A 23,075-nucleotide genomic window follows, 5' to 3' on the forward strand; every position below is an offset into this window, starting at 1 on the left:
ATCTATTTTATTGTATAATCATTAATAAGCCGATAAGAGATTATATTAAATATATAACTACAAGAAGACAAAACATGGACGTACGTTTGTTTGTGTTCACACTAAAAACAAAATCAACTACAAATTAATATGCCCAACTTTTTGTCTAAAAACAACGATATAAAAATAAAAAACAGCATTAGAAAAATAAATATTTTAGGAAAATATACACATTTGCACTAATTCTTAAAAATATGCAAATGTTAAGAATAAACTATCAAATAATATTGCACAGTGTTCCTAACTATATAAATAAATTAATTGAAGTATTATGGAGTACATAATGGACAATAGTTAGTTACTTGAATAAAACTCTTACAAAAACACCCTTTTTTCGAGTTTCATAATCATATCATTTTCGATAATTTCAAGCGATTTTTAATATGATAATTAATGTGAAAATCAATCATTAATCAATCAAAGACAAACTACAACTAATAGTTTTTCATATTTCCGATTTTGACAACGTTAATTTCATATTTTACTGCAAAAATCTTTACATATACCATATTCAGTACTTTGTAACTTTTAACGATAAATCCTATGGACTGTATATGCAAATACATATTATTCCTTTTTTCTTCTAAGCAATGAAACGTGTTTTCACGGATTTTGCTAAAATTTTTTCTTATGTGAGGCTAGTCACTATTTTTATATTATTTCCATTAATATTTCTTGTTTAAACTGACAATTAAATTAATTTAAATTCGCCAAATTTAAAATAGCCAATATTTTTCACAGATTGTTGAATAAATATAAATATAATAAATAACTGAAAAACATCAAATGCGGTATTACTTCAAAAATATTAAATTTCTGAAGTTCCAGTAATAATTTCGCAACGGTAAAGCTGGTAATGGCACCAGCTGTACCAGCTCCATTGCTCTTACCTATTATCGTTACTTTTTCTCCATTCTTGAATAAAATTGTAAAATAAAATTAAAAAATCACCATACTGAAATTTTATCAACAATATGTAATAAACAAATTAAAGATGTATTGACTTAAATCCAATATACAGGGTTAGGTATTTGCAACTTTATAATTCTTCAGCATAAAAAAAGAAAAAGTTAATCAATGTCCAATAAACTCAGCCTCATAAATCGAAGACAGCTGTTATTTATTACCTGATTCAAAATTTCATGGATATTACGAAAGAAATATTTACAGTCACTTTGTATACACTACTATAGACTTGATTCGCGGAACTGAATATGTAAGAACGTAATTATATATTTAACAGATGCTCTTCTGTAAGGGTGTTTGCTGTCAGTTTCCGAACTTTCACTACATTTACATTTGATGACGATTTGATTTTTACTATTAGTGTGTAGTTTGCATGTTGACCATTAGATGATTATTTGTTTGATTTCTGTCTGTTTACCATAACACTTTTGATCAATCTCTCTTCATTCAAAGTACAACTGAAATATAATTATGACTAGCAAATAACGCTTAGTTGATTCCTACGTAGACGGAAAAATTATTAAGTCAAACGCTTCTTCAAGTAGAAGTAGTAAAGGGATTACTATTGATGGTGAACTGTTTGCAAATTACTTGATTCTTCAGCGCTTTCAACTGGATTATAAGGATGTTTTCCCACATTTTCGTATCTGACTCTGGCATGATAACCACTCTTGTCTGCGTAGTAATCCACCCGTTGCTTGCGACCATCGGGAAGCCTCACGTAGTAGTGACCTTTAGTGAGCTTACCATTTCGCTCTTCTTCATGCCCAAAATCATTGCCATGCTTTTCGTCCAGGATTCGATACCCAAACGCGTATTTAGCTGCGTACTGTTGATGCTATGAAAAAATATAGATTTATATGATGTACTATAAAACTTTTATAATAATCATGAATAATTATTTCTTGCATAGAAATTGAAATTTTCATATGCCTAATCCTCACTGCGAACGTGCTTTGGCATGGATTCTTGTTCTTTAAGGCTTGCCAAACCGGGGAATAATGTCTAAATAAACCAGAATTTCTCTTTTGGTGTTGATCTCTCTTAAATGAAGACGTGATCATGTTTTTGCTCAGTACGGCAGATATTCATAGCACATGAATATTGGATGTGCATGATCGCAGTTTGTTAAATTAATTATATTTTGCTTGTTTGGAAAGCTGTAAGCGTTTTAAGGGTATATTTCGAATTTCAATTTTGTTTCCCAAATGCAACATAAATTTACCGTAAGCACGCAAAAAAATTGTTTGATTAATGTTAAAAAGTAATCACAAGTTCATTAGATTACAAGAACTTTTCAATAGATATGGTTCAGTAGCATTTTGTTATAAAGCACTGAAAATTAGATAATATAATTAATAACAGGCATTTTTTAGAATCCAAATGTGAAATATCATCATTTTGATAATAATTTGCAAAATCACATCTGTTCAAAAGCAGCCTTGCCTATCATAGTAGGTTTAGTAAGAATAAACTGACTTAAACATACATAAGTACGGCTCTGGTTTAAAAATATGTATGTCTTTTAGATATAAAATTTATTATTTATTAAAATTTTATGTTGACTTATTTTTGTATTTTTGATATATGTAAATTTGTCTGCCATATAGTTTACTTCAGCTTGAATGCTTCGATGCCAGGAATGCCTCGGCCCATTTTGTATATATTGCATTTTTACATTAAATTTGATTACATTTTCTTTAATTTTTTCAGTAGTTAAAAAATGAAAGATTACGTAAAAGTTATCAATAGGGACTTCGACTTTAATCACTAGTCAACAAAACGCCTTGTATACAGTGTGGCTACATTTTATTGTAAATTTTTGGACAAATAATAGGTAAACAAATAAATAGGTCAAAATAGTTTTGCATGTTCTTAAGTCTCAAATGCAATTATCAGATGTTAATTTTCCAACAATAAAGTGCCTTTATTTGATGCAATATCGAAAATTATTATTAAGAAAAGTCTATCAGAACTAAAAACTTATGCAATTACATCCTGCTACTTAAAAAGACGTTTTCCTATTTTTGTCTCAAGTATCAATGCAAATGTAAGTGTAGCTACGTGAAATCTAATATTTGTATTTAGTGACATTTCAAATAAAGTAGTTTAATATAAAGTGAAGATAACATTGAATTTGTATTAATTGTGGGTGACAATAAAATTATAAAGCTTATCGCGAAGCTGCAGACATTTTTAATAAACAACGACAGAGAAAAATCTTCACTATGGCACAGTAAGGAAAGTATGAAAAAAATACAGACAAGTTCAAGACTTTTGGAAATGCAAGTAATATTTTTTTTAGTAGCAGAACGCAATTGCATATTAGAACGTAGTTTTAAATTCTGGTTAACTATTTTAAATAACAATTTACAATACTGTCAAAAATAAAGACACTTTACCCGTTAGCAAAATTCAAATTTTTTAATAAACCGCGCTCACAAATAAAAACATGCAAAACTTTTTATAAAGAATAACTTTTTTGGTAAAATTAATATTAAAAATCCCATATGTTGTCAATTTTACTAGACACACGGAAGGCGGAAAATATTATTTAGTTTGAAAACCATTTGAACATCCAAAAATATATAGCAATTTAATTAAGTAAATTATTATTCTTGTGCACCTATTATTTCCCAAATAAGACATTTTCCTAAAACATGTTTTAAAATATGTTTATTTGAAAATATCTCAGGTTCTCTAACCAATTTTGCATATGGGACACCATGTAAATATGAACATTATGAGTATTCAGTATTATACAGTTAAATCGCCTGCAAATGTAAGAAAATGAGAATCAGATGGGATGATTAGTTAAATTAAAGATATTTGTATAAAATGTAAATTTAGTATTCATCTACTGTTTATACAGAAAAAGAGTTAAAAGTGCGGTGCGTAATTCCGGAATTACGTGATGCAAATGTAAAATTATTTTTGGCCATTTTTCATTAATCGCATTTTTTGCTATATGTGTATATATTTATCTACTGACAATTTTTGACTCAAAATCAGTTATCTACTGTTATTTTTTAACTTCATTTAAAAATAGGGTTGCAAATGCTAGAATTCGTTATACAGGATTTTATTAATTCAAATATGCAATAAATAAGCAACAAATATAAACATTTTCATTGTAACTACACATGCATAAAACTGAGCACTAATGGCATGTACAGACAGCAGCATAAAATTAATTTAAAAAGTAAAAATTTGTAGCCGAAACCATAATTCTATATTACTTAAAAGGCTATAGAAGATTTAGCTGTTTAGTGGCATTTTGCAAGTGGCTTTATTCATTTTAAATCATTGTGTCTACTTTTCAAAGAAACACTTTTTAATATTTTGCAGGTGAATATTGAAGTCTCTACATGATCAAATACTGGTATAAGAACTTGAAATATGGATTAAGTATATGTATATCTGTATTCCTAACTTCTTTGACGCTTTTTTTTAGATCCATTATTTACCGATGTGTTTCTGAATTTTGCTTAGATTTTTGGTAATATGACAGTAGATCATGATTATTGTACTACTTTCCGTAAATATCTAATTCGATTTTACTCCGATAATAATTAGTAAGAATCTTTTGTGATAATGCTTTTATATTTTTATTGGACATGTAAACAGCAATAACATTTGAACAAGTAAGCGAAAACATTACACTATGAAATCAATTCCCAATCAACAAACACTTAATAAATCAAACAAAGCGCTCATTAGCACCATAATTATGCCTTGATTAACTAACTTTTGACATGTGAAATGTTTTTCGAGCTACCACTTAACGGTTTCATACCTAAATTAAAACTGCAAATTAACGCATTCATCAAGAAGATACAGATCATCAAGACAGCTGTAATATACTTTCTGTTTATCATTTTATTGTTAATTAAAGAAACACTTTTACTATCTATCTACGAATTTCCAACGTATTTTCCCAAAACTTTATTCAGTTCAGGTTTTTAGTTTTACCCGCTTGGTTTTCTTAGGTACACTGTGAATGATTACTATGAATGTGTTTTGTACAAAACATTTTATGAAACTGAAACAGCGGAACCTACATTATTTTCTCGTAAACAGATGCAAGTTTATTTTCAATTGTTGCAGCTTAAAATGACTCGATTAAGTTAGGTTTTCTCGTTGCAAATCGCCACATAAGTTTAGGTCTTGCTATGAACCGTTTATGTTTAAATATTTATAGCAATCAGTGGCAGACTAAGATGATCAAGATGTGCAACAATTACTTTGGGGCCTTAAAAGACAAATTAATATGTTTTTGATGTTCTGGGCTTCACTTATGTATATAAATCAAAGCTTTACTTACTTCGTCCTCATCATTCGGTTCCTCTGAGTAGAGTTGATTAACGGTGGCTGGTGATGGACTGACATGGATTGGCTGATAAGTTTCTCGGATTTGTTCTTGTTGAAGTAAATTGACTATGGTCGGTTCGGTAGGTTGCGGAGCTGTTTTCGTATAGACACTTTGAGCACTCAGGTGCGGTGTGTAGGGAGAAACTGGAGAATAATTTTGAATATCTTTTGGGTTGTATAAAGGTGGAACTGCAGAAAGATACTGAAGTTTGGCCGGATCCTCCACGGAATTGGCTAAGGCAACTGGCCGGTAAATTATTCCACGAGCTCCTTGAATTCTTGGTTTGACATTTCGCAGGTCTTGAAGACTGGAAGCGTAACTTCCTCCATAGTGTTTTACTGGATTTACTATCAGCTGATCCAGAGGTCGTCCTTGTAATGCCGAAACTTCCGGCTGCTCAACACTAGCAGTTTGTTGTGGATGTTCAATCGCATTTTGATGAATTTCTTGATCGATTTCCCGTGGGTTTTCTTCGGCAATTGATTCTTGGGATGGGCTGTTAATTGTTATTACGCCACCATTTTCGGGAGGCTGGCTATGGATTTGGGAGCCTTGCAGTTGCTCAGCACTCAAAGTTGATAGTCCTTGATTATGAGCGGCAATTTTAGCAAATGCTTCTTCTTGAGCTTTCTTCTGAGCCAAGGCTATAGCTTGGTGTTGAGCGTGAACATGGGCTTCGGCTTGCTTCTGAGCAGCAGCCAAAACTTCCTCTTCTTGAGCTTTATTGACTGCGTCAATTTGCTGTTGTAAAGTCTCTAGTGACGGAGTACCATTATGTTGTATATGAATACTAGAAATGTCCTTAACATTTGAAACCGGCAAGCTGTTCTCAACAACCGGTTTACCATCTTCTAGAAGCCTTTGCAGGCCCTGCAGTTGAAATGCTGGATTTTTGCCTAAAAGCTCTTGCAGATCGGTTAGTTGAAATTGCTCTGCATCTGGATTTTCGTTGCCGGGAATTGATTTTTGGATGATTTCTTCGCTGGTCTTAGCGTCAAGTCCTAACTTGTCTTTAAGGGTATTGGGCGAAATGTAAATTAACTGAGTCTGTTGGTCTTGTCGTTCAGAATTTGTCAATTCTTCTTTGTGTTCGCTTCCCGCCGCAGCTGAATCAATTGCGTTTTTGTTGCCTCTCAATATTTCCTTCGTCTTAAGTGATTGCGAAAAATGACGACTTCTTCTGTAGCTGTTTGTGGCTGGTTTTGGTGCTGAAGGATACAAGAAACTTGGCTGGAACGGTTTCCAGTCGTTGTTGGCGTCATCAGAGTGGAAGCTCTTGGCTACAGGATGACGATGTGCTAACGAATCGGAACTTCTTCTCAAATTCCGGAAATCTGCTTGCTGCTGGCGATCGTATCTCGATTTCAAGCGATCCTGTTGCTGTGATGGCTGATAATTGGAAACCGCAGGTGGTTGGAAACTGGCAGTCGATTCAGATTTTCCTAAGTGTCTGGCAGTTCTTTTGTATACTGGTGGTTGCTCGTCCAACTCTTCGTAGACTTGGGGCTCGTGCATTGCGGTAACTGTTACACTCAGGTACACAATGACTAGCTGTAAGGAATGAAATTAATTGTTACTACTGAGTTTTTGCTTTTTGTTGATAAAGGGTTTGTTGTAAGTTTATAAGGAAGCAGTAAATTGAGAAAAATAATAACCGCTCGACTCTTGGCGCATTTGCAACAATGAAAATTGACCTGCATTTAATTCGTCAAATCTTTGCAGAGAAAAACATATTCAATATCTTTTATTCTTTTGTTAATCGTTTCACCGAAACCAGCTTTTCATAATTCATTAACAATAAACAATTCGATTTAAATTAGAAAAATTATTACTCCAAACGCTTAATATCAGACTTAATAACTGTGGGAAGTATTGTGTCAGGAAAGAAAGTGAACGTGTTGTGAATTTCGATTCAACATCTGCAAAATGGTTTCTTTTTTGGTCATTTCTTTTAAACCTGAATTCAAACAACTCCAATTCATGTCGTGGATTAATCATATGGGATTTCTGAAATATTCTGAACGATTAACTAAAAAACTAATTAGTTTTTCATTCTAGCTCTAACGGAAATATTGCCGCCGGTAATAACGTTATGATTTACAACTGAATTCAATTTCATTTTGAGATTATTTTTTATTTTTTTTTTAGTTGAATAAACTTGCTAAACAGAAATTGACGTGCCATTTAATTTTCCAATTATGTATAAAATATTTGCATTAAATCGATGAACATTTGATCACTCTCTTTTTTTTAGAACACTTTCTACTACTTGTTCTGAACAAAAAAACGCGGTTTTTATTATTATCGAGCGTCGATCTTTACGTTGCGGATGTAATTTGCTGCAAGTTTTAAATGCGAAAATAATGGCACTACATTCATTTTATGATTTAGTTTTTTCTTAGGGAATAGTGAGTATATTTTAATTGGGTTTAGTTGATATTTATAATTTTTTAACTATCACATTTGAAAACTATCAGTTTTTCGAAAATTGAGCAAAAATATTTTCAGTTTCTGAGGAAACATTTGACAAATTTACAAATGGGAGTGGGAAGTTATCCATACATTTTTTTAGAGCGACTATATTTTGCGGAAAACTGCAAATGCCGGTATTATTGAACAGCATCTTTAAAGAAATTCGTTGCACAGAAAACAGCAAAACTATTTTGGAAGGATTTTGTTTCCATTGTCTCCTGTCTCATTGCCCTTTAACGTAAAACTAATTAATTGGAAAGGATAATAAGATATACTTTCCTGTTCATAAAAATGAAAACAATTAAGAATAATCCATAAACTTACTTATACTTACATTCAGTCAACTGAAAATTTATAGCATATAATTTGTATTAAAAGTTTTATCTTTTTGAATATGTAAAAATATTTTAAGACTTAATATACTTCTTAGTTAGTCCACGAATATTATCTGAATAAAATTTAGTTATGGGTATATATTATTAAAGTAGTTTAACAAAAAATATAATTTTTTACACTTACAAATTCTATTCTGAGGTTCATCTTGAGGCTCTTCAAGCACAACCACTTCACCACGACTAAATGAACGACCTTGCACTTGGACGTCAAGTGTAAGTCTGTCTGAATCTTTAACTTTCTTTTCTATATCAGTTGCATCTTCCATATACAGAATCTTCATTCTTCTCCTACTCAAATGTCGCATTTCTCTCACACGTCTAATAGTCAGAAGTCAAATGTACAGAATATGTTTGAACAAGTTTAGCACAAATTTGCTATTTAATGTGATAAAATTGGTTCATGTGTGCCTTTTATGAAATTGAAGCGGAGAAGTGCGGTTTATGTATTTATAAGTATATTTTTAAACTTGATGCAAGTTATTGCTTAACTTCTGCTGGTCTGGTTGTGCGTTTTTATCTTTAAAAATAATTCGTTGTTTGAAATGAAGGAAAATATTAATTTTTATTAGTTTATTAAGATACTAGATTGATCTGTCTGCTTGCATTTGTACTTATCTTATAATGTTTTTCATATTTCGCCTTGAGTTGTGACTCTGAACTCCGGTCCAAATATCATTTATTTTAATTAACTTTACGCTTTTAACCATTGATTAGTTAGAATTTCTGTGTATATATTATTTGCCCTCAGACTAAGGAAGAGAATGTGAATCGAATACAATATGGTACCTAAATATTTGACTTTTAAATCAGTAAAAGTAGAAAAAAAAATTAGTGATTGCGTATATAGTTCGGTGTTTTATAACAAACCAATAAAATACAAATTCAGATGTATGCACTTACCTTCTTAATTATGATTTCGGGTTGGAGGAAGTTCAGATAAGTACATATTTCTACTAAGTGCTTTCTTAGGATATTAATAATTAAGATAATGCGAACAAATTAAATTTCGGGTTTATTTTGCTAAACACATATCTGTGTATTTTTTGAAATAAATTTCTAAACATTAAATAATAAAAGTTACGTTATTATTACATTATTAACATTAAATGTTAATATGTATTATGTATGATAAAATAATAGACCTTGAACTAAATACGGGTGTATAAATAATGGCAACAATAAGTTAAGGGAGGTCTAATAGTATAGCAATTTAACTGAACATCGCAGTTATAGAGAAAGTTTTTTTTTCAGATGAATAAAAAAGTAAATCTTATAAAACTTCAAGTACTTTTCTTTTGATTTTAATTAATTATTGTGTTTTTTGTGAATTTATTGTGAATAAAGAAACACGTAAAAACCTGCATTTTCGTAATTATCATTACCTTTCAGATATGTAATTTATTTATATTTTTAATAATTTATAAATTATTAACTTTCAGTATTTTAAGCGATCTTACAAGGACCAAAACCCAGACTTAATATTTTTAGTTGCAACATGTAGCTTTATCATAAATTCCAACCATAAGCTTTTCAACATGCTAACGTTTCCTCAAGTTAAAATTTTTGAAAACGAAACTAATATCGGATTACATACATTCAATGGTTCTAGTTCTCCGCGGTTTATTGCGAAATCACACAGCATCTGGGTTGCGATCGATTTCAATTTTCTATTAATTATTCGAAGGTTTTTATTAATTTTAACACAGCTTCCTGTATTTTAAGAGATTTTTAATATAAGTTGAAAATTCCAATAATTCGAAAGGGTAGAGCTTGGATCTTTCAGAACTTCAATGTTTTCATCTGATGAAACTAATGTTTTCAAAGGTATTTTTAAATAAACACGTATATATTTCCTTTATGAATTAAAACAATTATAAAGTCCGGCCGATTAAACTTTTCCTATTGCGCTTGGAACTGTACTCAAGCGCGTGGTGCTCATCTCATGTAGAAAAATCTTTGTCAGTTTTGTTTTATAACATAAGTAATACAAAGATGGCTTTATCGGGACTTGGGAATATAATGAAATACAAATAAATATTATCAAGAAGTGAGAAAGGATAATTGCAATATTGTTCAAGTAAACAGCTTATCAGGAAAATAAATTACAAAATTATATTGAGTAAGTAACAAATTTAATGCAATATTGTTAGACTAGAAGTTACAAAAATAAACATAATATTTACATTATACAACATATTTAACATTAGCTTTGGTAATTTTTTTGGTATTAAACAATGCAACTGTACAATAATAAGTTCATTAATCAATAATAAATATGTCAAATTTGTATGTACATTTTGTACAGTTTTTTATACACATTTAATAACTTCATCTGAAACTGTTTAAGTGTGATTTCAGTAATAAATTATTAGCTTTTGGAACCTATTTAATTTATGTCTAGGTTTATCACAGATGGCTCACGTGGTCAGAAGCAGCGAGAACATTAAAGTACACCCAAGTAGAACCACGGAGTTTATGCGATTGCTTCCATTCTCTGAAAATAAAGAAAACTTTGAGAATCACTTGTTTTTTATCATGTTTTAGAAGGTGTTTTATTAGTAATTAGGACGAAAACAACAGCAGTTTTAAATAAAGACTGCTGTACTAAAAAAAATACTACATGTGTTTTCATACAAGTCTGGAAACCTGACACAATGCGGGGAGTGCTGCTCGCTTTCTTGAATTTTTTGTCAAACTGATTCAAATAGAAATGTTTTGTTATATTTCGGGCTTATATCGCTGCTGGGCTTCTTATGCTAATAATGAGTAGGTTTGTTTAAATCGTAAGCTTAAGTATCAAATAAACCACAACAAAAAATATAGTTAACAAATACTTTTTAAGTCAATTGCTTGTTGACTGAAAAATTATGAAACATTGCAGATTATATGTAAAGACAAGACAGCAACCATTGACCTTTTCTCCTGTAAAGTTACTTCTAAGTTACAGTTTTAGTACCATCAGCGTGCTTCAAAATTAATAAAGCGCATTAATAAATTTAAATTTATTTTAGTTGGTATGTATTAATTTTTCATTCGTTGACTTTGAAGAATCTTTGGAAGCCTCAACATAAATAACGTTTATTTCCTCCATGTATCTCCAACCACATCAAGCTACATAAAATTCAAAAAACTTACGAACTCCATTATTGTTAGTAAATTATGAACAACCTGACAAATATGCAACTGATAACTGAACAGAACACACCATGCACGATGAATACTTTCTAGTACCTATATCTTCACTAGGACTTTCCTCTGTGAAGTTAGATGGGTAATTAAAACTTGCGTACTCCTCATTCAACAGCTCAAAGGGGGAGGGTTCTTCCTCATAGTCTAACAGTGTGAGATAAATAAAAATGGGTTATTAGCCAGATAGCAGAATGAGTCAGATTTTGGTGTGAGTATCGGGTGCATGTGCTCAAGCAATAATTTTGCGGCAAATGTGGATTTAGGAATAAAAATTTTGAATTTTGCGAATAGTACAAAGGAGGTTTTCGCCGTATATTTTCACTCTTGTCATATCAGTGTCTTTGATGCAGCCTTTTTCGTTAAACCATCCTTACCGACAAAATGCTCCATTGACCTGGTATCTGAATAGTTTGTTCCCGGTATACTGAGCAAACAGCTAAACTTCGTTGTTCCTGGTTCCAGATAACTAGAATTGAATGAAATCCGAATCGATACATTGTAGGAGTCGTCCTCATTGGGAATTTCCTCTCTGATGGGGTTGAACAGCTCCAAGTCGTCCAAAGAACCGTTACTAAAAAAAAGACATGTTAACTAAGCGAAATGAAGAAAAGTACCGATTTTAAGTGCATTAATTGCCTACATTCTACTCTCAATTTGTTTTTATTTGAAGGTTTCATACCTGCCCGAAACGTGCAAAGAAAAATCCGGTCTGGGTGAAATATTGGTTGCTTCGCATAGCACAACTTCGTCTCCTTGAAACTGGTCTTCTACACCAAAAAGAAATATCTGAAATGATGTGGCTGGAGCTGAAACAAAATTGACATTTTTATTTTCTGCTATAGAAAACAGATTTCAGTTTCAAAAGTTCTGAATTCTTATAATAGCAACAGCTAAAATATTACTTTTTCATATTCAATCTACATTTGAATAGATTTCTAGAATTTTTAGAAGTCTATTTCAAATCCGATTTAATATTTACAAACCCGTATTTTATCCTCACTTGTGTTATTTATTCTCAGTTGCGCATAATTTTTATTATGGAAATTTGCTTACCTTGTCTATCAAGAAGTTCCCATTTTGTTTATTAGCGTTTAATTAAAATCTGTTTATTTCGCAATAATTGATTTTTTTGTTATGGGTAGATGAGTTTTCCGGAATTCCGGCAGTTATTTTGGCAATGTTGGAAGTAGCACAGTAAAATTTCAAGTGTGTGCATAGTTGTTTTTCAATTTTTAAAAAGATATTCACTTAATCGCAATTGCGAAGGAGTTTCAAACTTATGGAAACGACAAACAGAACAGGAAATTTACGTAACAATCATTTGAAATCACAATAAATTACTAGCAACCCAACAAAATCATACATAATTTCGAGTACAAGCTAAGAAATTAGAGTTATTTCCAGCATTTGATTCATATTTCGACAAATTTCCGCAAAATTAGCTTGGACTTTAAGACCAGATAAAAGGAATTGGTCGGATGGTTGGGTTTGGAACGTATAATTGAGAAATGTTCTTACTAAATGGACAGTTTTTTTGTTTTCAATTTTAAGTTTTTATCAATAGTTTCAATTTCATATCCTCTTCAATCGTATTAATAATGGAATTGCAAACATTGTAATTACTTGATGAACATTTTTCTTTAATACAAATAACAAATAGGAAATTTTTCTACTAAGTTGAAAAATGTACAGCTTTTATAGGCTAAGAATTCATTGGAATTTTTAATTTATTTAATTGCTACAGGTTGTACAGGTTGTTTTATCCTTGTAAATTTTCTTACTTCCATTTAATTTTTCGTTAAGTTTTCGCGAAAGTAAACATTAAATTGCATGCATTCGATTCGCTTACTGTAGCAGCTGCAAATCTTTTCCATACGATAGGAGTATTGAGCAACTAAAACCTAAAAGTGACAATTGCTCCCTTTAAATTTATAACTGAATCAGGAAAGCTATTTTTTTTGTTAACAATTTGAAATCCATTTTTATTTCGCGTTGCAAGAACTGAAACTCTTTTAAAATAAACTTTTGCGACTGATAGAAAACTTGAGCTGTTATAACTTTTGGCCGCAAATTTTCAAAAAATTAACTGACCAAATCGCCTATAATTGGAGAACATAAATACTGAATTTTAGAAAGTACTTCATGCTCTAACAGTTGTCTAAAATCGGTTCATAATTGGCTACTTTTACGAATAATATTGGCCGTTTTCTTCATAATTGAAGTATGATCGTCTAATGAAACCATTGAAAAAGTATAACACATAATGTTTTTAGACCAGCGACTTAATAGCTGTTCATTTGCATGTTATTTTTATAAAACTTCATTTCCTTAAGGTTGGCTCGTGCCGTGCTGTTACCCATGGTTGCTTTCATACAAAGACATCTGCCCATTCTGTTTCTTAGAATATTCGAAAAGTGTATTGTGGACAAGATAATATGACCTAGTCTGACATTACATTATTGGATTATTTCTAATGAATTTAATTACATCTTTTTTTAATTATTTTCAGGCAGATTAATGTATGTTTGTAATTTGCAACAGTAGAACAGTAGTTCGATTATTAAGTTAATTATATTTAATATATATAATTTAAGCAATGTAAACATTTTTTCGGCTTATCAGAAGTTGAGTTTCAGTTAGATGAATACTTAATTTAAATAGTAAGTGAAAAGCGTATTTTGACAAAAAAGAGTGAGTTAATGTTGAGTAAAACCAGTATGTTGGAGAACTCTTTCGCTAAAGCTTCAACAAAAGTGTTTCTTCAAATGTTCATAGAAATTTCCTATTTTGGAAAAAGAGCAATATACTAAAAGGAAATGAGAACACCATTAAAAATTAGGTGTGACTTGTGAATGTGTAGCAAAATTCGTCTTAGCTGTTCCCAATCCGGATCTAAAGTGTAGGTGTATTAAATTGTCTTCAAATCTATAAGATTAACAAAATTAAATCGAAACACTTGAAAGAATTTCAAAATTTCCTGAATGATGAATGAATCTAATGCAATTAGGGAATACAGAAAAACTACTTACAATAAACAATCACTTGTTTCGTGAGCCATTTGACCTCATCTGCTGTATCCACTTTGCACGTATAATTTCCCGAGAGTGCTGAATCCACATCTTTAAACCTCAGAGCACGCATCATTGAATTGGGATCATCAGAAACTTTATATGTGGGGTCAATGAGATCTTTTAAAGATCCCATAGCGTAGGCGTTCTTGTTCAGAGCAATCCACTGGTAAATTTGATCTTCCATCCCATTGTAAAACCATTTGAGAACCACATCCTCTTCGCCGTTGGCTTCAAAGTCACAATCTAAGATCAGTTCATCTGTTGAACCGCTTTCCACCGAGTCTGGACCGACGATTTCGTTCATTATTAGAGTGGCATATGCTGAAAAAGTAAAAAATCTCCAGTAAATTGATGATGTAAAGTTTCTAAATCACACGTTTGCTGGGATTTTGTTATTAGTTCTGGTTAACTTGCCAAGAGTAATACAATAAATTGATTAAGAAATCCAGATCAGCCGTTTATAAATGAACTACCAATGGTGGATTAAAAATAACTTTTATTTCTACCAGATGTGACTAATAAATCGATCAAATCTGTGATATGGAAAAGCTATTTTCAGATGTCAATCAAACCAGGAATTTTCCAGGGTTTTCCTACAATACAAGTTTTGAGAAACTTCGTTCATGGGTTTCTGATATAAATAAAAGTTAGATCATTTTGCAACACTTGGATCGTTGCCATCCCATTACGTTTGATAGTGAGTGATTTTTGTTTAGTGCTAACAAATACTGCAGACACGCAACAGGCTAATTTGATGCAAACTATACAAAGGAACCGAAATCATGTTCCTGTTTAATAGAAATAGAAATGGGAACATCCCTATTTATATTGAATATTTAGAGATGATTCTTTTTTAAATTAAATTATTGCAGATTATGCATAAACATTTGCAATACAAAAGCCCGTTTCACCAGATGTAAAAAACAAATCTTTTTGTGGTAGGAGTATAATAATTATAATATGATAATCATTGATACATATTTTTTAAAACGTTTTTCAAGCACATTCTCCCAAGTTGATTGCACGTTAATTATCGACTGTGGTGTATATTTTTATATTTTCTGCATTTTTTTCATCATTTTCTGCTCGTTGTACTTTGGAAATTGGTATTAAACAATCTTGAAACATTTGGATTGCTTGATAAAATAGATTCTTTTATTTTCCTATTTGAAAGCATCTTCCTCTACAAGATAAAGTCCAAGAACAGCATTTTTGATGCTAGTTGACCACCAGGTATTTTCTATAAAATTCTTCATGTTGGATCCATATGAACTTTTCCATTTCTCTTTTGTATAAACATTTCTGAGGGTGATCTGTACCGTTAATATATCTACTATACAATTATCGATAATTATTACAACAGCAACAAAGAAAAATTTTAAACAGAAACGGAATTGAGTGAGAATATTTGTCGAAGTTAAACACTTTAATTCTTGGTCTGGCTCGCATTATATTCACGCCTATTTATAAAAGAATCTAGCAAAACTTGGTTTGGTTAATGACTTCGGAGTCTCTAATGTACATTAAAAACCAAACAGATTTTCTTGATTTGCAACAAATTTATTAGTGAGAGAAGCGGACTATGTGGTTCTTTTCCTGTAATAGTTTGACCATTTTCCTTCTTTTATGTGACAAATTATAATTATAGCTAAACGTTTTGCAAACCTGATTATTATTTGTCTGCCACATTTTCAAATACTTTTCTACTGTTTTTTTTCAAACGCCATTTGAAAAGGTTTAATACTTTAATAGCACCCGCATACTTATAGATGAGCATCCTGAGAAATTCGATACTTCTTTAAAATAATATAAGTGTAGTTGTGTCTGTAACCATATACTCTAACAACTACTTTAGGCCTTTTGTAACATTGTTTCGCAGGAAATCCTGAATTAAAACTGAAAGTGTTTAAACTGAATTTAACACTATTTTCCTTTCAGTGTACATGAAACACAATTATATTGGCTGCTCTGTCAGTCAATGTTAATGCGTATTAATCGTGCTAAGACCCAACCATAAAAATACCAATATCTAAAAATATAGGGGTTATTTATGGCAGACCTCGTAAAAATGGGAAGAGGGACTGACATCATCCAAGTTAATTAAATATTGAATTATTGAGGCACAACAGCTTTACTGCTGAAAGCTTACAACCTTTTTCTGATTAGATCGGTAGATCGATTTCTACCAAGAATTCAACATTTAGCAATAAGAAAATCTGCAAATGCCACGAATGTTTCGGTTTATTATCGAGAGCGCGTTTTTAGCTTTAGCTCAAGTCGTTACAAATTTGATCAATGTTTTTTCTGTCGGTATAAATTTTTAAAATATTTGATTTATGTTCTCATCTTCTTTCACTCAATATGCCTCTCAAACTAATCGCAACTTGCTTGATATTAATAAATTATTTGATTAAGAGCGAGTTATTATTATTATTATTATAAATAAGAAACAATGTTAAATGCAATCCACATAAAACGACTCTATGTTTTTTAACTCAACCATTTTTATCTTTTAATAACCCATATATAAAGTTGTACTGTTTACCCTGTTGAGTGTATTTAACAGAAAATTCGATAATGAACTAATTTGATGAATTTATAGTGCACTATTTCGAAGTGACATTGTGTTTTCATAGAACACATATGAAAAATTGGGAAAGTATTTTATTTGTATAAAAATAACATTTTTCAAAACTCTTTCATTTTTAGCTCTTAATTGGCAAATTCTCCTAATCATTTAATGCGTGAAAATTGCAGAAAAATATTTGTGTAATCATAGAACCCACAGAAATGAGTAAGCGAAAAGTTTGTCTTACATTTATATCCCGAAATTTAAATGCAAGTACAGTTCAGTTGAACTCAGACTATGCATTTGAATGCAAATGGAATTGAAAAGTTCGTTAGCTGCATTGATTTCGGATTATGAATTCGATTTTCGAACTTATAGAATGTTTTCTCCATTTTTGTGTGCTTGAACTCAGTTGCTATTCTCATTTATTTGGAAGGATTTTTAATTTACAATTGTTTGTAGAAGGCGAAGTTTGAATAAGAGAAATTATAGTATTAGAAAATGCAAAAAGTCCTTAGAATGATTCATGCGTCTGTTTACGAAAATTAGTCACATTTTTCATCTTCAATTATATAATATGTAAGTACGTATTTTTGTTTTGTTTCTGTATATGTGCCTGCACAATTTTTAAGAGATTGAGGTCTAATTTGAGATCTGATTAGCGTGTTTGGGGTCTGCTGTCGTCGCCAAAAAGACAAAAAAACTGTACACAATGAAAGTAAAAAAACTTAGTAAACATATACTTATAGCGTGTCTCATAACAATAATAAGAATAACAAGAATGGATATGGACAATTTTTTTAAAATTTATATAATTTTGTATGATATACCCATCTGAAAATGTATATAAAATACATATATTTATATGCAAATTCATAAACATTCTTCCTGTGCTATAAAACAAGACCCAACAGAATAAATGTTTTAAAATAAATTGTGTTGCATATTTTCAATAATGCAGTAATTATAAAGGCAAATTTAAACAAGCTAGAAGTAGACATTTATTTATACAAACTTTTAGTCTGGAAATAATTTTGAAACCACCTGAATATTCGTTTGGAAACGGTGAATAAAAAGGTGACAATACAACTGTTTTTGAAGTTACGAATTCTAGTTGAACAAAGACACCGCTGAAGTTAATAAACACACACATAACAGGCAGTGCGATAAGTCATTGTTATAGTTCAGTTAATGTAACTGATATGTTGTAACGAGTTACTGAAATTACTGTCATTTAACATGTAGTCTGACTCATGATATTTAAATAATTTATATGGGTTCTGACATTTTTGTTTCCGGTCAAGAGTCCTCTTGGTCTGGGGTTCATTAATTATATTTCAAACATTAACCATGCACTTACGGGAAAAAAATGTGATTGAAAGCGTTCGCCATGTGGTTTCAATTAAAAAAGTCTGCAGATTTAATAGTGACATCAGACTAGACGGGTATTTTTAGCTGTTTAACTTATTTTCTATCCTACGCTGGGGTTCCGCTATTATTCAATGGAGGAACCATGCTTTCTTAACTGTTATTTTTGCCATCGATTGTCGAATTTTAGCCAAAGGAAGCAAACTGTAATTAGAACAATATTACAAATTCCCGCACTGTCGGCTCCATCAGTTACTGTATACAAATAAGTAAAACTATCTACTTGTGCTTTTCCGGCAGAAATCAAAGCTTTGAATGTTTGTTGAGGTCGATGGATCAACGTGCATCTATAGGCTGTTTGAGTTGATAATGGGGAAAATATCGTCGACTAGCAATCGAAATTTTATTTATATTATCATAAATTCTTCTACTGTCTGCAATATGAAAACATGTACCAAGACTGTCTTCTTGTTCAGTATATTCGCTTTTTGCATCTTTTGAAATTAGTTGTTCCGTTTGAAAATATCATAGAAATAATTTTCCCGAGGAAATTTCGTTGTACAATCGTGTTCTTTATAATTATTGAATAAATTAACAGCAAGAGAAGGGTGTAATAATTTCTTTGTGAAATCATCAGACCACAATCTGCTCTGCTCCACGTTAAGAGAAAATCTGAAGAAAGTAGAAATATCATCGAAGTCAAGAAAACTATCGTTAGAAACAATGAAAGACACCAACTTGCTGATGAAATAAACAAGATATACAGCATAAAAACGATATCTAACGAATAAAAAACTATTGATAAAAATTGTACAGGCAGTCAAACTTCCATTATTCAAATAGCAACGGATCTAATACCACGCCCGAAAAGAACAGCTAAAAAGAAGTGGATGAGGCAAGAAATTGTAAAATTTTTGTCTAGCAAAAATTTGTAAAACGGAAAATTACTTATTGAGTTTTTGTCGCATTATAAAATCGCAAATGTTCTCTTCTGTAAAAATTACTAAAACATCAATTGACTTTGATGCGAAAGGAAAAGTTTGAGAGGAAATATTGAACAGATTTTCGGTACGGTTTTCAGGTATAATAATTTATGTCGGGCAATATAAGAAGAATAATCCGATATCGCTGCAAGATATGTTTCCTATTTACAAACATTTTTCGAAATTTTATTTAAAAAAAGGATTGTCTGCTGACTTTACAAATCCTTACCGGATTGTTTCGTTTCCTTGCAAGCAAAATGACTAGTACTCAATAGAACTTAGGAAAAAATCAAGGAGGTGTAAATCAGGGCTTTCAGGAAATTAATGCAACTGAAATTTTATCAACGAATAAAATATTATAAAACAGTTTGAAAAATATGGAATTTGCATAAATGGGACGTAGTTCTTTAACAGGTACCTAACTGGTATTTTGGATAATGTTTTCGCTGAACTTTAATGCATCTTAAAAACTGTTGGGGAAAGAAACCTTTTGAAGATCGTATACTTTTCAATTGTTCTAATTGCGCTGGAAATGGAACATTTACTAGCAAATAACTATGATGTCCCATTAATATCAATTACCATAATCCCGGTGAAGACGTTGACCAAAGCGTGACGCTCGGCGGAAATACCCTTTCCTGACCGGATATATGGTACCATATGCTGTCTGACATTGATTTTGTAACTTTAGCTCAGACAGCACGTATATGTACTTTTATTAAGTTCCACATGAAACAGTAATTCACCATTTCGAAGCAAGTATTTTGTAAAAATCAGGCCAAAACCCATAGATGTTATTTTGGTGACGATTTCGATGCGACCTTAGAACAGTTATTGTAACTAATACAACTAGAGTCAAAAATATATGAACACGGTGCCAAATAATTTACTTGCGAATAGATCTGGAATCAAACCAAAACTAGGATAGTAATTTTAAATTCGGGATCTGCAAACATCAGGCACATTAGATAATATTGATTTTAGCCCATACGATGCATGACGATATTCCATAGTTGATGATATTGATATGAGGCTGGTGCGGAAAATAACAGGTAAACTCAGTAGTTAGGGATTTTAATTGAAGTTAATTACTGAATTCAATCTGTGATTCCAGCTCATGATCTTTTTCACAAGATTCACGTTGAAGGATTGCAAACTTGGCAAAATGGTATTAAATCTGAAAATAGTTAAAAAGTTTCTTAGTTATGCTTCGCGTTTGGCAAATTTTCACGTCAAACAGAAATGATTAGTTTTCTATACAAAATAACCACTGCACATAATAGCAATACAAGGTATTGGCACAAAACAACATAATAGAAGAGATCTTTTCTTATGTTATACTCTGGAGAAAATGGTTATAATTTCCATTCCCTTATTTTACTGGGAGCATGTAAAATATCACATCTTATCCAATAAACCTCCACAAACCCAAAAACCTACATCTAATTTCCATGAAAATATAGTACAACCTGATCTCGATTCATTAAATTTTATAAGGCGACTCTTAGCTCAGCTATTTAAATCTGGCATTAAGTGATGATTGTATTTAATAATGTGTAATTGAATAACGAGGTGTTCACCCGTATAGTGTTATGAAATCGTTTATATCGACAGAATATAAACATTTCCGTCCCTTTGATGGTTTGGCGATTTTATGGGCTAAAATCATTACTGAATATTATTTATTCAATTTCTACGTTCTACCTACTATAACAATTGATGAGTTATTGTCCGTCATGTTCAGGTTTTATTTAAATTTAAATGCAACATAATAAAAGTATGTAGATTTTCAATTTCATATGAAAATTACAAGTGATCCTTTGGGTTTCCTTACACTAAGTGGTTAATTTTCTATTCCTTTGTTCTATGTCATTGTAAAATGTTTGCTAAAAGTTGGTAGGAAACTGTTGCTCTATCCATTGGACACGAAATTTTAATTCACTGTCGAATTTTTTTATTAATAGGGGGGTTTGTGGTCGTACATAATTGGTAACCAAATGACCCCTTTCAGTTTGCTCATGCAGGTTTGGATAAAGTAAAAAAGGATAGGGAAATGCCGGCTTCCCCTGTTAATGGTTCGATGATTTCCCACCTATTCAACCATCTGTTGAAGTGTGGCGGCCTACCGTGACCCTTAACAAACACCCCATAACGTACCTTCAAAAGGGACGCGTCGCTCTTCAACTTGAACGAATTACCTAACGATTATGTTTCGGTTTTTTATTTTAATTGTACAAACCAAGTTGCTCATTGTACTTTTTCAAAGTTTTAATCTGAACGAAAATAAGTGAAAAATGATTCTACAACAGGAATTCAAAACGGATTCCGTGAGCAAGTGACAAAACCACTTTGGAACAAAACTATTAACTTTAATACCGAATAAATCAACAAATTACCATTGCCCAATAAATTACTATTTGCAATTGATAAAATATCATAAAGCTGCAGCAGCGAAAACTTTTGGAAGTGTTTTGGAAAGCACACTCACTTTCGCCAAGTTAACGAAGAAGTGATGATTTTTATAATATTAAACATTGTGATTAAAGCCCAAAAGGAACAAAAACTTCATATTTTGTGAGCTGATACGATAATCACAGACCTGGAAAAGCTGTTTCAAAAATAGAAGGTTTGATCAGTTGAAAATGTTGACCGGGAGAAGTGAAGATGGTTTTTTTAAGCAAACAGAGCAGGAATACTTCAAGAAACTTGAAATGTGAAAAACATGCCAATAGCACGTAAAATTTTAAGCCCACTTTAGACCAAGTAAGAAGCCATGCATCAACAAATCTACTAATCTAGACCGAGTATAAATTGGTAGATTCAAGTTAGAAGAAAATATGAATAGAAACTCAACGAAGATGCGGCATTTTTGACCCCCGCGGTAACAAGTGAAGTTATTTTGACTCTCAACATTCAAAATTCTAAGCAATTTCTAAAACAGTGAAATAAACCAATATTATACGATATAAATATAAACAGAAAAGTGATATAAAGATCTAGTAAAATAAGAGAAAGACAATGAAGCAAGAAAAGACAACATTTCTTGAAGTGGATTGAAATTAAATATTGGTAAACCGCTGGATGGGTAGAAGTTGCTACAGCTAATTGATAAAATAATGTCTATGATAAAAATACAAGAACATATGATCAATTGAAAGAAGTCATATTGAAGAAGATTTAAACATAAATTCAATTAAATTTCAAAAATGAGCTTTATGAACTAACTGACTAAGATATCTGGTGAAACAAACACATTCTTAATATCAAATCAACTTAATCAAAAGAAGCGACTATTTGAGAGCTACAAAAAGAACTAAGTTAATGACTTTTTCTTTATCAGTTATTCTAAAATCACTTTAAATCAATATTGAATATTTTAATATTTGAGTTAATTTTAATGAAATACCTAACGCAAAATTCATTATTGAAATTTACGATTTGATTTTCTTTAAGTGACTGATTTATCTGTGTATATTTATTTGTACTGTTCATAAGACAAAATTTAGTGTCTAGTACAATTTTGTACAGGAGTTTAACGGTAAGATAGCCGAAGACCGAAACGCCCTAAGATATCGGGACACGCGCTCAGGATGTTCGTGCACGCGCGTTTCCGTTTAAACCAGTCGCACTTTTAATTGTTAATTAGTATTT

At 31.3% G+C, this 23,075-nt stretch overlaps 2 protein-coding genes across 4 annotated transcripts in view; both read right to left on the minus strand.

The window, feature by feature from the left end:
• Window positions 1-810: 810 nt before the first annotated feature.
• On the minus strand, window positions 811-8,727 carry LOC109533067. Its single transcript, XM_019898260.2, has 3 exons — window positions 8,369-8,727; window positions 5,330-6,928; window positions 811-1,843 (listed from the first exon to the last, which is right to left on the minus strand). Exons 1-3 carry the CDS (start codon window positions 8,387-8,389, stop codon window positions 1,568-1,570), a joined length of 1,896 nt encoding a protein of 631 aa, XP_019753819.2. The 5' UTR covers window positions 8,390-8,727; the 3' UTR covers window positions 811-1,567.
• Window positions 8,728-10,359: 1,632 nt separating this feature from the next.
• Window positions 10,360-23,075, minus strand: part of LOC109533092 — a 21,981-nt gene continuing 9,265 nt past the window's right edge. For 2 of the 3 annotated variants that reach the window (XM_048666099.1, XM_019898323.2), the window contains exons 2-6: window positions 14,463-14,825; window positions 12,113-12,239; window positions 11,808-12,004; window positions 11,476-11,577; window positions 10,360-10,738 (exon numbers count right to left, since the gene is read on the minus strand). In XM_048666099.1, coding sequence (XP_048522056.1) covers window positions 10,662-10,738; window positions 11,476-11,577; window positions 11,808-12,004; window positions 12,113-12,239; window positions 14,463-14,808 — 849 coding nt within the window. In that variant the 5' untranslated portion in view covers window positions 14,809-14,825 and the 3' untranslated portion in view covers window positions 10,360-10,661. The remainder of the gene's footprint in view (window positions 10,739-11,475; window positions 11,578-11,807; window positions 12,005-12,112; window positions 12,240-14,462; window positions 14,826-23,075) is intronic. The other variant, XM_019898324.2, reaches the window with a different exon arrangement.

Source organism: Dendroctonus ponderosae, unplaced genomic scaffold (assembly GCF_020466585.1).
Source record: "Dendroctonus ponderosae isolate FM_Combo_2020 unplaced genomic scaffold, Dpon_F_20191213v2 Dpon_F_20191213_4, whole genome shotgun sequence".
NCBI classification, from domain to species: Eukaryota; Metazoa; Arthropoda; class Insecta; order Coleoptera; family Curculionidae; genus Dendroctonus; species Dendroctonus ponderosae.

What these genes read in the sequence shown, in the direction of transcription:
- LOC109533067 (XM_019898260.2), bottom strand. Translation starts at nt 8,389, where the DNA reads ATGAACCTCAGAATAGAATTT. An exon ending in TGAACCTCAGAATAGAATTT is followed by an intron (nt 6,929 to 8,368) that starts GTAAGTGTAAAA and finishes CATTCCTTACAG; the next exon opens with CTAGTCATTGTGTACCTGAG. An exon ending in AACCGAATGATGAGGACGAA is followed by an intron (nt 1,844 to 5,329) that starts GTAAGTAAAGCT and finishes ATTTTTTCATAG; the next exon opens with CATCAACAGTACGCAGCTAA.